Source organism: Hylobates moloch, unplaced genomic scaffold (assembly GCF_009828535.3).
Source record: "Hylobates moloch isolate HMO894 unplaced genomic scaffold, HMol_V3 SCAFFOLD_10, whole genome shotgun sequence".
Lineage (NCBI taxonomy): Eukaryota > Metazoa > Chordata > Mammalia > Primates > Hylobatidae > Hylobates > Hylobates moloch.
In genome coordinates, this window is record NW_026652285.1 from 29,485,459 (window position 1) to 29,500,250 (window position 14,792).

The 14,792-nt window shown below is 38.9% G+C and overlaps 1 protein-coding gene across 3 annotated transcripts in view; it reads right to left on the minus strand.

Moving 5' to 3' along the window:
- The window catches only part of NSF (N-ethylmaleimide sensitive factor, vesicle fusing ATPase), a 166,303-nt gene that overhangs the window by 54,585 nt on the left and 96,926 nt on the right, over positions 1-14,792 (minus strand). For all 3 annotated transcript variants that reach the window (XM_032163943.2, XM_032163941.2, XM_032163942.2), the window contains exons 10-12: positions 10,421-10,586; positions 9,561-9,635; positions 8,819-9,006 (exon numbers count right to left, since the gene is read on the minus strand). In XM_032163943.2, coding sequence (XP_032019834.1) covers positions 8,819-9,006; positions 9,561-9,635; positions 10,421-10,586 — 429 coding nt within the window. The remainder of the gene's footprint in view (positions 1-8,818; positions 9,007-9,560; positions 9,636-10,420; positions 10,587-14,792) is intronic.

Genomic DNA, 14,792 nt, shown 5'->3' on the forward strand with positions numbered 1-14,792 from the left:
TCTCGAGTAGCTGGGACTACATGCGCCCGCCACCACGCCTGGCTAATTTTTTGTATTTTTACTAGAGACAGGGTTTCACCATGTTAGCTAGGATGGTCTTGATCTCCTGACCTTGTGACCACCTGCTTCGGCCTCTCAAAGTGCTGGGATTACAGGTGTGAGCCACCACGCCTGGACAATTTTACGGGTATTTTAAAACAATTTTAAAAATTGGAATCAAAGAAAACACATCTCTCATTCACAAATATATATACTCTCTGAACAAGTCCACTTCTAGTAATTTGTCCCCTAAATATATTCACAAATGTGTACAAAGTTATATGTACAAGTATATCTACTAAAGTAACTTGTTATGAAAAAAGACGGGAAGCATATTAATAATGTCTACCAAGAGAGGATCAGTTATGTAAATTAGAACACATCTGTACCAAGGGACACTGTATAGCCATTTTAACTCATGAGGCATGAGTAAGAAAAAATACATACAGAGAGTAAGAACAGTGAAAAACCCATACAAAAAGAAAATATATACAGAGATGAAAACACAGCCATACTTGGCTGCATATCAGAATAACCTCCAGAGCCTTCAGAGATATACAGGCGCTCAGTCCCATTCCCCATAGGATTTTGATTTAACAGGTCTATTAGAGGGTCTTTATAGTTTTATCAAGTACCACAGGTGATTCTGGTACTGAACCAGGCTTAAGAACCATTAGTCTAGGAGACCAAGAACCTAAAACTTTCATTTGTATTCATACGTTGTGCTTCAGAATCTATGTGCCAGCTCCAAATAGTCTGCTTACTGCACCTGGAGCTAGCATTTAGCCATCTGGAGAAGCATCAAGGCCTTTATCAGCGCTTGGAGTTGCCTGGACCAGATGAGTGATTAAGATACCAATATGTGTTTTAAAGCGACTGGGCTCACTACCAATAGCACAAAGCAACACAGCCTAATTTTTAAATTGGTATCATGGCTTTGAAAAAAAAAGCATCTTCAAAAAAAGCTGACTATAAAACAAAAGCATGTTAAATAAATATCAACCTTCCATCAATTATTATGAAATATGAGTCTTTTTTTTTAGGAAGAGACTGTGAGACAAATGAAATGACAGATACAAAAAAAGTCATCCTTGTGGGATAAAAAGAACTATGTCAGGAAGCTGGTTGAAGACGGCAAACAGAACACAGTTATTTATCTTCCTTTCCGCCCCAAATCCCACAAAATGACAGAAAGTGAGATAGAAAGGCTACAAAGCATGAAATAAATATCCAGAAGTTTTAACTGTGGTCTAACAGGAGTCTCAGAAGGAGAGAACAGAAAGAGTCATAGAGAAGAAACAATAAAAGAAAAGAAAAAAATTTCCTATAGCTGAAGAAAGGTGTGCCCCTGCAGTTTAAAGGGTTCAGTGAGTGATGATAGGGATAAATGAAAAGAAGCACACATCTGTCCAGACCCACTGCTGTAAACTTTCAGAGCACCAAAGGTGAAGAGAAAGTCCTAGAACCTTTCTGAGGGACAAAACAGGTTTCCTGCAAAGAAACCTGAATGAGATTGGGATGATAACTCTCACTGGCAACACTAGAAAATAGAAGACAATGAAACCATGTCTTTGAAAAGACATTTGGATGGCTACCCTAGAAAATGATTCCTTGTGTGCATAGGGAGGCAAGTAAGCATTTTCACAACAGTATTTTTTCAACAGCCACAACCAGAAATAATCCATATGTTAAACAAATTATTCATTAATTCTATTTACTGAGTACCTACCAGACACTAAGCACTATTTGAGGAACTGGAGTCATAGCAGTAAATAAAACAGAAAAGGTCCCTGTGTTCATGGATCTTATATTTTCCATTATGTGGCAATATTCTAGAATACTCTGCATTTGTCCAAAATAATGAAGGGGACTTACATACACTGACACAGAAAGCTATCCAAGGAATATTTGCAAGTGAAAAATGTAAACTGCAGTATAATTCCATTAACATTCTTTTTTTTAAAAAGCACATATGTATATGAATGTAAATATTTTATAAAGAAAACAAACTTCAAACATATATCCCAAATTTTGGCTAACTCTGGAGAGGGAAGGGAAAGCGGTGTTAGAGATGGCCTTTCTCATTTTTCCCTATATGCTTTGACATTCTTGAATCTTTTACAAAAAGAAAGCCATCATCTATAACTTCCATACTTTTAAAAATGGTAACAAAGAGACAAATATTTTACTTCAATAGAACGATTAACATTTACATTATTGGGCTGGGCATGGTGGCTCATGCCTGTAAGCCCAGCACTTTGGGAGGCTGAGGCAAGAGGATCACGAGGTCAGGAGATCGAGACCATCCTGGCTAACACGGTGAAACCTTGTCTCTACTAAAAATACAAAAAAGTAGCCAGGCATGGTGGCAGACACCTGTAGTCCCAGCTACTTGGGAGGCTGAGGCAGGAGAATGGCGTGAACCCGGGAGGCAGAGCTTGCAGTGAGCTGTGATGGCACCACTGCACTCCAGCCTGGGCAACAGAGTGAGACTCCGTCTCAAAAACAAAAACAGACAAAAAAACATAAACATTTAAATTATTAATAGGGCTTATATTGGTACATATGAGGTTTGATAAATATTAATCACATTTATTTGGCATTTCTAAGTTTAAAAAAAGAAAAATGGGCCTGGCATGGTGGCTCACACCTATAATCCCAGCACTTTGGGAGGCCGAGGCAGGCGGATCACCTGAGGTCGGGAGTTCGAGACCAGCCTGACCAACATGGCGAAACCCTGTCTCTACTAAAAATACAAAATTAGCCAGGCATGGTGGTGGGCACCTGTAATCCCAGCTACTCTGGAGGCTGAGGCAGGGGAATTGCTTGAACTCGGGTGGCGGAGGTTGTGGTGAGCCGAGATCACGCCATTGCACTCTTACCTAGGCAACAAGAAGAAAATGCCATCTCCAAAAAAAAAAAAAGAAAAATGTCACAGGAAACAAGCATATCCGTGAAAGAATTATGATAATTAATAATATACAAATGTCTACAGTTCTTTATAAAGTATGTTCATATACACTATCTCATTTCATCATATCACATTATCTCATTTTATACTTGTACAAACCTGGGGGTTTTCATAAGTTATAAAAGGCAGATACAGGATTTCCTTCCTAGGTACCCTTATATAAAAGTTTTAACTCTGATTCAAACTTTTTGATACATCTGAAAGGATTCTACATGATACAAACTCTCAGGCCAAAGGGAAGACAAGAGCTCTGATCGAAACATTAAAATCTCAACAAAGCTACCAGCCTCACTTTAAACACCTCTTTCCTACACAGGCCTAGGTTTTTACCATAATATTTTGCATTCTGATTCTCTTATAGTAAAACCGAATTCAAATGATAGATACATACAGCAGTATGAAAGAAAAATCTTGCCCATCTTTCAAAATTTGCCAAAAAATATGATAGATTTTAGGACTGAAGCTGGTATAAAACTTGTCATTTTGCTAATTATTAAGAAAAGACTCACCCAATTAATTGCTGAGTCCTTTCTTAAAAGTGAATTAAGATGGGTGTGGGGAAGAAGTATTTCAGAACAAACCGTTTTCAGGCACACAAGGAATTCTATATTACATAATTGTAAGCCATCAATATTCCAATTGTAAATTATTCCTACCTGCTCATTAAAATAAATTTTCTAAGGACTGCTCTTAGCTGACTTTTAGCATTTTATCAAAATTTGTAAAATTTTAAAAAGTCTATAATTCTGAATTTTTACTCGTTCAGAAAACCTTTTCTCATTTGTTTGAATTAGCAACATTTTTCCTGCATTTTATTTATAACAGCTAATCAATATAGAAGAGGCAGTATCTTTCAGCTTATACCTGCAGAAACTAATAAACTTGTATTTCAACACTAGCAAATATCAAGTGGTCACCCTTAAATTTCATAACCTTTTAAATCTGACCTTTCAAAGTTCTTATCATTCCTCTTAAATTAAGGGTAGAATGACCTTAATCAATCAAAAATTCTGCAAAAAAATAAGAAATAATTTTATGAAATTCTGTAAACATAACTTAGAGCTTTGACTCAGGTGGAAAGTGTATGTGAGAGAAAGTGTGTGTGTGTGTGTCCTCAGTTTATTTCCTCACAACAGATTAGAGAAAAAAATTGGGTTATGAATCTTCTCAACCTGAAGCAGAAATTCCTTTCAAGATAAAAACAACCAAATGTCACATGAATTTTAGTTGACCGCAATCATAGGTTCAAGTACAAATGACATGAACAACAGGTGTTTATGACCAGATTTTCCACTTGTCTCAGAAAACCTGAAAACAGTTTAACAGGAAAGACTTGTTTAGTCCACCTGACTAAATCTTTCTTTAGGCCTCAATCTTTTGAAGAGGAGCAAAATAACACTAATAACGGCTTTTTAAAATACAAAGAAAGAACATCATAACACTTGTACATTTTGAATGTTTTAAAGTTCAGTAACAACTTTATAAGTTTCAATTTAAATATTTATTCATCGATCATTATTAAAGCTACAAACATCTATAGCAATGGAAGACTAAAACTGTATTTCTTTTGTTTAGCCAAGGAGGAGTCATTGGAAAAACAATCTTTAAAGACCTTCTGACAAGGCTGATTTTTAAAAATGCAGAAGATGAAATGTTAGTAATATTTCTTTTTGGGGGTAAGATTAGTGTCTTACATAGCTTTCTCATCCCTAAAGTGCTACATAGTTATTCCATTGATATGGTGAAAAATTAGGAGCTGTTTGGTACAAGGAGCAATGATCGCAAGTCAATATATATCACCTGAAGCTTACAGATAATTCTATCACATGGAAAAAAGTGATGGAAACATGTGAACTATTTGCACTACTGCTTACTTGCAAATCAGAAATATATTATGTACAAGGGTGACATTTTAGCTTTACAATTAGAAAAAGTGTAACTACAAAGAGTCAATAAAAATCAGAAATTCATATATTGAAAAGGATGTACTGATAGCCTCTCAAATCAGCCAATTAAAAAAATGGAGATAACTAGCATTTACAGAGTTTACAAGGCACTTTTATATAAAGTATTTGCTTTCATTCTCATACAAATCTGATTAGATAGGTAGTGTTTCCCATTGACAGGTCAGAAACAAAAAGGTAGAAGAAACATAATGCATAACCACACCTTCTGACTACGATATCTGCGATCTTCCCACCATTCCTCATTGCCTCATATGTAGATAAACCCAATATATGCTTGAAGAAAGCATGTTTCTTACTGAGACAATGGCTTAAAGTGAAATTTTGGGATGGTATTATTGTAGTTAAAATGACAAATGACTAAGAGAAAAATTCCATGGCCAACACGTATGAAAAATATGACAACTAGTAAACTAGTTACTGTGGATTATATCAAGATGCACCCATGTGGTCTGAGATGAAAGATAGTATGGTAGGGACCAATTTTCACACTGTTTACATCATTTTTCTTGAAGTCGCCATCTCTTCTTATTAAAACAGTATAGCATGGCCAGGCATGGTGGCTCACGCCTGTAATCCCAACACTTTGGGAGGCCGAGGCAGGCGGATCAGGAGGTCAGGAGATCGAGACCATCCTGGCTAACACAGTGAAACCCCATCTCAACTAAAAATACAAAAAATTAGCCAGGCGTGGTGGCGGGCGCCTGTAGTCCCAGCTACTTGGGAGGCTGAGGCAGGAGAATGGCTGAACCTGGAAGGTGGAGCTTGCAATGAGCTGAGATTGCACCACTGCACTCCAGCCTGGGCGACAGAGCAAGATTCCGTCTCAAAACAAACAAACAAACAAGGAAGAATAAAAACATAGTCCCTGAATGGATCCATTATATAAAGACCCAATACAATATTCCCACACCATCCAAACCTTTGGCATTCTTGAGCTAGAACAAAGCCACCTCTATTATGTAGGGAAATTATGACTTATGGATAGAGTTTGATTCAGAATAGTTATGTAAGTTTATTCATTTAAAAAATATTGGCTGGGCACGGTGGCTCACACCTGTAATCCCAACATTTTGGGAGGCTGAGGTGGGCGGATCACGAGGTCAGGAGTTCGAGACCAGCCTGGCCAACATGCTGAAACCCCATCTCCACTAAAGATACAAAAAATTAGCTGGGCGTGGTGGCACATGCCTGTAGTTCCAGCTACTCGGGAGGCTGAGGCAGGAGAATCACTTGAACTCGGGAGGCAGAGGTTGCAGTGAGCCAAGACTGTGCCACTGCACTCCAGCCTGGGCGACAGAGTAAGACTCTGTTTCAAAAAAAAAAAAGAAAAATAATTTACTGGACACCTACCATGTGCTCATTATTTAGATCTATTTGGGGTACTGTGGGAGACTCTGAGGTGAATAAGACAGGGATTTAAAGTCTAGAATAAGGGCCAGCAAACTTCTGTAAAGTGGCAGATAGTACCTAAAATAAAAGCACTAAAATAGGCTTTGCTTGGGCCACGCAGCCCCTGTTGCAAAATACTCAACTCTGCCATTGTAGCATGCAGGCAGCCATAGACAGTACATAAATTAATGGGTGTGGTTGTGTTCCAAAAAAGCCCTTTATTTATAAAAACTGGTAGTTGGCTGGATTCCTGGTCTAGAACCAGTGATAGGATATACCCAATATCTACATACTCAACCTAACTGTTCAGGCTTTTATTTCTTGCCTGAACTGTTATAAAAGTTCCCCCTCTTGTCCTGTGTGGCCAACTCCACTCCTCTAACTACTCAACTTGACAGAGCTGCCAGAGTGATCTTATGTTTTAACACTATGTCACTGCTATTCTTAAAACTCAATGGCTTAGCACTACTCACAGAAAAAAAGTCCATACTTCTTAGCAGAGTATAAAAGGCTCTTTGTGCTCCATCCCTACTTTAGTCTCCTGACTTATCCCCCACAATCTCTCTACCACCCCTCCCCTAACTTCCATGCTGAAGCAATACTAAATTACTCCAACACACTATGCTATTCTGTGTCTCCGCTTCTTTGCATATGTTGTTCCCTCTACCTAAAAGGCCCTGCTCTACCAACAGACATGCATATGAAGGTTTCTCTCACCCTACAAGTTGACCACATCTGACATGCGTTCACTCTCTTGCCTTGCAATGTACTTTCTGTTCCTGCACGTGGAGGGTTAGACTGTGGGTGGCTTAATGGTAGGTACTTTACTTCTTTGCAGTTGGGGTATTAACTCCTAGCACAGGGTCTAGCATGCAGTAGATGCCGAATAAATCTACTGTGAACCAAAGTCAACTGACAGTACCATAAATGACACATTACTATTTCAAGAAGGAAATGGGTATAACATTATTGAAAGGGAAAATGTGAAAAGGTGTGAGGACAATGGTAGCATATAAGCCAGATTTTGAAAAGACAGGTAAACGTAGAGGATGAAGATCCTCAGTGATGCAAAAAAACAAAACCAAAGCAGAGAGGTTGAAAAATAAATTAATGTCTGATGACCGGTGATTATTTAAGTTTGACTGAAGTATCTGGGGAAGAATCAGGAGCACATTTGGAAAGGCCAGTTAGGGTCAGATCTAGAGGACCCAAAAGACCAGTTAGCATCAGATCTAGGACTCAAAAGACCCAAAAGAAGCCTGTACTTTGTTTTGTAAATGATGGGGAATCACTGAAAGTGTCTGAATGGTTGAATGATATGAAACAGGAAGGTTAATCAAAGAGAAGGTGGGTAGTGGCAGTGAGAACTAAAAGGCACTGCCAAGACAGAACTGAAAAAATTTGGCAAATGACTTGACCTAGGGCACAGCAGAGTGTCAGGAATCAAAGATAATCCTGATGTTTTAAGCCTGGGAAATTGGGATAAACAGGGAAATGGGAGCAGAAAGGAAAGTAGTAAAAAAGACAATAAATTTCGTTTTGGAATATTAAATCTGAGACCTGATAAAACATCTAGGTGAGGGTATTTAGTACAAATCTGAAAGTAGGAGACAGATATGTTCAGGTGGTAACTAAAACCTGAAGGATCAAGAGTACTTTATCAAAATAAAAGTATCCTAGTATGTATTTCTACTATGGTTCCATTTTCCTGGCTCTGAACTCCTTGAGGGAAGAGTTCACAATTATCTTTATGTCTCCAGCCCAACACCTTGAACATAGCAAGTATTCAGTATATTTGCTGAATAAAGCAGCCCCCAAAATTCTAGTACGTGGAAACTCCCACTTCCTCTGACATATTACAACTTTTTTTTTTTTTTTGGAGATGGAGTCTCGTTCTGTCGCTCAGGCTGGAGTACAGTGGCACAATCTCAGCTCACCGTAAGCTCTGCCTCCTGGGTTCACACCATTCTCTTGCCTCAGCCTCCTGAGTAGCCGGGACTACAGGTGCCTGCCACCACACCTGGCTAATTTTTGTATTTTTAGTGGAGATGGGGTTTCACTGTGTTAGCCAAGATGGTCTTGATCTCCTGACCTTGTGATTTGGCCTCCCAAAGTGCTGGGATTACAGGCGTGAGCCACCGTGCCTGGCCATATTACAACTTTTAATACAATACAAAGATTTAAAAACACTTCTGCAAAATTTTCACTTCACGAGTCTGTGTCAGATGGTGATGACCTAAGGGAGATGAGTCAGTGGTTACTACAGGGCAGATGCAAACATTATCTTCCTTCCTGCTACTCTGAAGATTTAGCAGTTGACAATTAATTCTTATTCCTTTTACCATCTCTTCTCCACCAAAAGTCAGCATTTCCCTACCCCTTGACATGCTTGAAAGGAAAGAGAAAGAATACTGGCATAATGTTTATAATCTGTTTCGCTGATTTTCCTGACCTTTATGTGTCTATTCATAGCAGTGGACTGGGCTGCTCGCACCAGACCCTCCAATTCAGCACCACTGAAATTCTTGGTCTCCATGGCCAGTTCTTTAATGTCTACATCAGCAGAGAGTAACTGATGCCCTCTCATTCTTGCTGTGTGGATGTGAAGAATCTGTAGTCGGCCTTTCTCATCTGGCAAGCCTGATGAAATTAAAAATAAAATAGGCATTTTCCTAGTCTTGAAAGCACCATCAGAGGAGATTATCATTATTATTATTATTATTATTATTTTGAGACAGAGTCTCGCTCTGTTTCCCAGGCTGGAGTGCAGTGGTACGATCTCAGCTCACTGCAACCTCCGCCTCCTGGATTCAGGCGATTCTCCTATCTCAGCCTTCTGAGTAGCCGGGATTACAGGTGCACACCACCACGCCCGGCTGTTTTTTGTATTTTTAGTAGAGCTGGGGTTTCACCTTGTTGGCCAGGCTGGTCTTGAACAACTGGCCTCAAGCGATCCACCTGCCTCAGCCTCCCAAAGTGCTGGGAGTACAGGCGTGAGCCACTGCGCCCAGCCTAGAGGAGATTATTATGATCCTAATGTTTTCCTTATAGGTACTCAAGCATGTAAACATCACTTCTCATGATATAAACCTTTTTCTAAAAAATACTATGCCATATGACATTGTTCCTGTTAATGAACTCTAAATGCCTCCACTCCCCCCACCACACACCCAATCAGTGACAGATCTCCTTACCTATCTCCATTTTAACTTCCAGTCTTCCAGGTCTAAGAAGAGCCTCATCTATCAGATCTGGTCTATTGGTCATTCCTGAACACAGATGTTAAAACAAAACAACAAATGATCAGAGTTCAAAAATAAAATCAAATGTCCTTTTAGTATATGTAAGAATAGTAATTTCCCTAACAAGCTAAGGAGACTTTGCTTTACTATTTCACTACTGTATAAGCCAATGGAATATAAATGTTATGAAAACTTCCAGTATTTAAAAAGAAAATTTAAGATTCAAAGGGCAAATAATCTGTCAAAGTGACAGAGGGGCAATGGGACACGATCTCTCTGACTCCAAAGTTCCTTCTCTTTTTTACAGGCCAGTGGTTTTCAGACTTCATAAAACAGCAGGGTGTTTTGTTTTTGTTTTTTTTTTTTCCCAGAAGTCATCTTCAGAAGCACCTCAGTACATAAAACAGCTAAAAGAGGAAGTTATAATAGTGATGTAGGATCTGAAATGCACTCACTGGCCCTCACTGACCCTGAAAGCACCTCTGAGGACCCCTGAAGGCCTGCAAGATCCAGTTTGAAAACCACTGCATTCCATTGTTTCATGTGTATTTTTCATTTTTGGGTGAGCTATAAGCTTCAACCTACATCTTTTTCATCTGTGGGTGAGCTATAAGCTTAAACCTACAAGTGACTGAAATCCATCTTTTATTTTTCCTATTAAGCCTAGGCATTACAATAGATTCTTCAATATCACTGGATTCCAATTTGGAAACACTGACAAAACAGTTTAATCACAACCTACACATATCTTAATTCAGAACTTATGGCTAACGTTTTTGAATGAATAGTACTTTTTAAAAAAGTAAACATACCAATGACTAGGATGTTGTTTAGCTGCTCCACGCCATCAATTTTGGACAGCAACTGGTTGACAACAGTGTCATGAACTCCCGTGCTACCAGCCATGCTCCCTCTCTGCTTGCAGATGGCATCAATTTCATCAAAGATGATGATGTGCAAACCACTGTTAGCACCAAGCTATTAGGGGAAGAAATTAAATTAAAGATCATAATTTGAATGTCTTACTAAACAGCCTAATCAGAAAAACAAAACGAAGCTTTCAACAGATTGACTTCGCTTCATTTTGACTAATAAATATGGCAAGTGCAATTGTGGTTGTTGTCCTCTCAAAGGTGTTGGAACTACATTCTCAGAATTCTGCAAACTGAAAACTCATTCTAGAACCTCATATTTAATAGCTATAAAATGAAAGTACACATTATATACTGATACATAGTGTGTGTGTGTATAGATAGAAAGTAAGTAGTTGATCAAATAATTTATATACATTTCTTATCTCATTATTTGAAAGACCTTACATTTGTCAGATACTTTCATTAAGTCAGTCAGTGGCAACACCCTCCCATTTTCCCTGAGTTTTGGTGAGAAGACTGTCCCAGAAGCAGTAGGTTTAATGTTTGTTTAGTTATATTATGTAACTAAAGGTTAACTCCACCTACAGGTTGCCTGGGAATTGGACAAATGAGTGAAGAAACTCAACATGACTCACACGTACTTATATCACATGAAAACAGATTACTCCTTCCTAACAGTAAAGTGAGAACAGAGACGGTTTATAAAAAGAACATGGTTAAGGGGGTGCTGTTTCTTCTGCGTAATGATTTCTGCCTTAGTTTACTAGAAATACAATCACCATTAAAAGAAATTAGTTTGTACATTTTGAACCTTTAACAGATACAAACACTTCTGAATGCTACTAATTCATTAGGTTAATTTAACACGTACCTTCTAAAAATTATATTTAAGGAATCTAGTCTCCTATCAGGGAGTAAAGTGCGCTCTGGAAATTTTCTTTTTCCTTTATAAACAAAAAACATGGCCGGGCGTGGTGGCTCCTGCCTGTAATCCCAGCACTTTGGGAGGCAGAGGAAGATGGATCAACTGAGGTCAGGAGTTCGAGACTAGCCTGGCCAACATGGTGAAACCCTATCTCTACTAAAAATACAAAAATTAGCTGGGTGTGGTAGCAGGTGCCTGTAATCCCGGCTACTCTGGAGGCTGAGGCAGGAAAATCACATGAAACCAGGAAGCAGAGAATGCAGTGAGCCGAGACTGCACCACTGCACTCCAGCCTGGGCGACAGAGTGAGACTCCGTCTCAAAAACAAACAAAAACACTCGGGATTAACAAAACTGGTAAAAAATGAACATAACCTAAATATGACAACATGTGGACAATAAAAATTAAATGAGCATAATGAGACTGAAGATTAAATGTGGTTAGTATCCATTAAATCTCTGATAAGGATATAATCGTTCTTTTATTTTTGTTTGTTTATTTGAGATGACGTCTCGCTCTGCCGCCCAGGCTAGAGTGCAATGACGCAATCTCAGCTCACTGCAACCTCTGCCTCCCGGGTTCAAGTGATTCTCCTGTCTCAGCTTCCTGAGTAGCTGGGATTACAGGCATGTGCCACCACTCCTGGCTAATTTTTGCATTTTTAGTAGAGACGGGGTTTCACCATGTTTGCCAGGCTGGTCTCGAACTCCTGACCTCAGGTGATCCACTCAGCTCAGCCTCCCAAAGTGCTGGGATTACAGGCGTGAGCCACCATGCCCAGCCTAATCTTTGTTTTAGTAAGAGAATGTTTTTTTAACTTTTTATAAGAGTAGTAGATTTGTTAGCAGAGCAAAAGTTGTAAAACAAATAGAAATAAAGTTTAAAAATAAAGCTGGGCAGAGTGGTATGTGCCTATAGTCCAGCTACTCTGGAGGCTGAGGCTGGAGCATTGCTTGAGCCCAGGAGTTGGAGTCCAGCCTGGGTGACACAGTGAGATCCCATCACTAAAAAATAAATTAAAATATACTGCATTTGCCATGGCTTGTGCCTATAATCCCAGCTACTTGGAAGGCAGACGTGGGAAGATCGCTTCAGGCCAGGAGTTCAACACCAGCCTGGGCAACATAATGACATCCCATCAATAAAGACCCATCTATAAAACATCATTACATCATCTAAAGATAAGTGCTGTTAATGGTCCACAGATTTCTATATTTTAACTAAATATTAAGAACTTACTGTACCTTGTATTCTCTTGAATATTATTCTTTGAAAACGATTTTCAATGGTTATTTTTGCTTCCAATTGCAAAATATATAATCATAAAAAATGTGGGAAAACAGCAAAAAATAAAGAAATCACAATCATCTCAAACTCAGCCAAAATGGAGCTATGTAATACCTTGCATCCTGTTTTTCAGTCCAGGTATTATTTTAAACCCTTTCCCATCCCTATACAATACATATATATATATATTTTTTTGTTGTTGAGACAGAGTCTCACTCTGTTGCCCAGGCTGGAATGCAGTGGTGTGATCTCGGCTCACTGCAAGCTCTGCCTCCTGGGTTCACACCATTCTCCTGCCTCAGCCTCCTGAGTAGCTGGGACTACAGGTGCCCACCACCACGCCCGGCTAATTTTTTTTTTTGTATTTTTTTTATTAGAGATGGGGTTTCACCGTGTTAGCTAGGATGGTCTCGATCTCCTGACCTTGTGATCCACCTGCCTTGGCCTCCCAAAGTGCTGGGATTACAGGAGTGAGCCACTGCGCCCAGCTGACGATATGATTTTTAATAGCTCTATAATATTTAATCATATGAATGGTTTCACAGTTTAACTCTCCTACTCCATATTAATTCCTTACTGTTAGATATTTAATTATTTCTAAGTTTTTAGTATTATATATGTTGCTGCAATAAACATTTTCTTTTTTCATTCTTTGTAGAGACAAGATCTCACTCTGTTGCCCAGGCTGGAGTGCAGTGGTACGATCAAAGCTCACTGCAGCCTCAAACTGCTAGGCTCAAGCAATCCCCCACCTCAGCCTCCCGAGTGGCTGGGACTACAGATGCGTGCTACCACGCCTGGCAAATATTTTATTTTTTTTGTAGAGATGGGGTTTTGTCACGTTGCTCAGGCTGGTCTTGAACTCCAGGACTCAAGTGATCCTCCTGCCTCAACCTCCCAAAGTGCTGGGATTACAAATGTGAGCCACTGTACCCAGCCTACAATGAACATTTTTATACTTAAACGCTTGACAATATAGATGATTACTTGCTAAAGGCAAATTGTTAGGTTAAAAGGTGTGTTAAGTATTTTAAGGCCCTTGAAATAGGAACACTTGAAAAGTAGAAACACTTTTCCAGAAAGGTTTTATCAATCTATAATCCCAGCACAGTACCTGATAGTGCCTATCTTGGTATATTCCCATAAGTAATGAATATCAGAAACACTTTAAAAGTAATTCTCAATTTGATAGATGGACAATGGTATCTTTCTGTTGTTTTTAAATCACATTTATCTAATTACTGAAGAGGCTGGTGCTGTTAAAAAATCATGTTTTTACCATTGGTAATTTTATTAGTATTTGATATGTCTTCTATACCCTTTTCTGTTGAAATTCAAGAGCTTTTCCTATTGATTTATTAAAAAATGATTTATACATTAGGGCCATTATTATACTTGTAACTACTTTATTCTAGTTTGCCATTTGTCTTTTCTTTATGGCGTGTGTGCATATATATAAGTATATATATTTTTTTGAGATGGAGTTTCGCTCTGTCGTCCAGGCTGGAGTGCAGTGGTATAATCTCTGCTCACTGCAACCTCTGCCTCCCAGGTTCAAGCGATTCTCGTGCCTCAGCCTCCCACATCTGGGATTACGGACGTGCACCACCAAGTCTGGCTAATTTTGTATTTTTAGTAGAGACAGGGTTTCACCACGTTGGCCAGGCTGGTCTCGAACTCCAGACCTCAGGTATCTGCCCACCTCGGCCTCCCAAAATGCTGATTACAGGCGAGAGCCACTGTGCCCAGCCTATTTATGGTATATTTTCGATAAGTGGAAGGGGTTTTCTGTTTCTACTAAACAGCCAGCATCAATTTTTATTTTTATGATATTTTCATTAGTTTTATCCTTAAAATTGTTCCCCATTACAGACACTGATGGTCACGTATTTTCTTCTCTTAAATTTTTGCTTTACATATAATTCTTTATCTGGTGTTTTATTTTTGTGTATGGTACAAGTAAAGTGAGAAGCCAACTAATTCTTCTTCAAATAACCAACCCAGCATTGTTCCCTAAATTATCCCTCCTTTCTTTGTTGACTGAGCTGTCATCTCTACCAGAGTTTGGACTTTGATGTATGCTAGATTATTACCAGC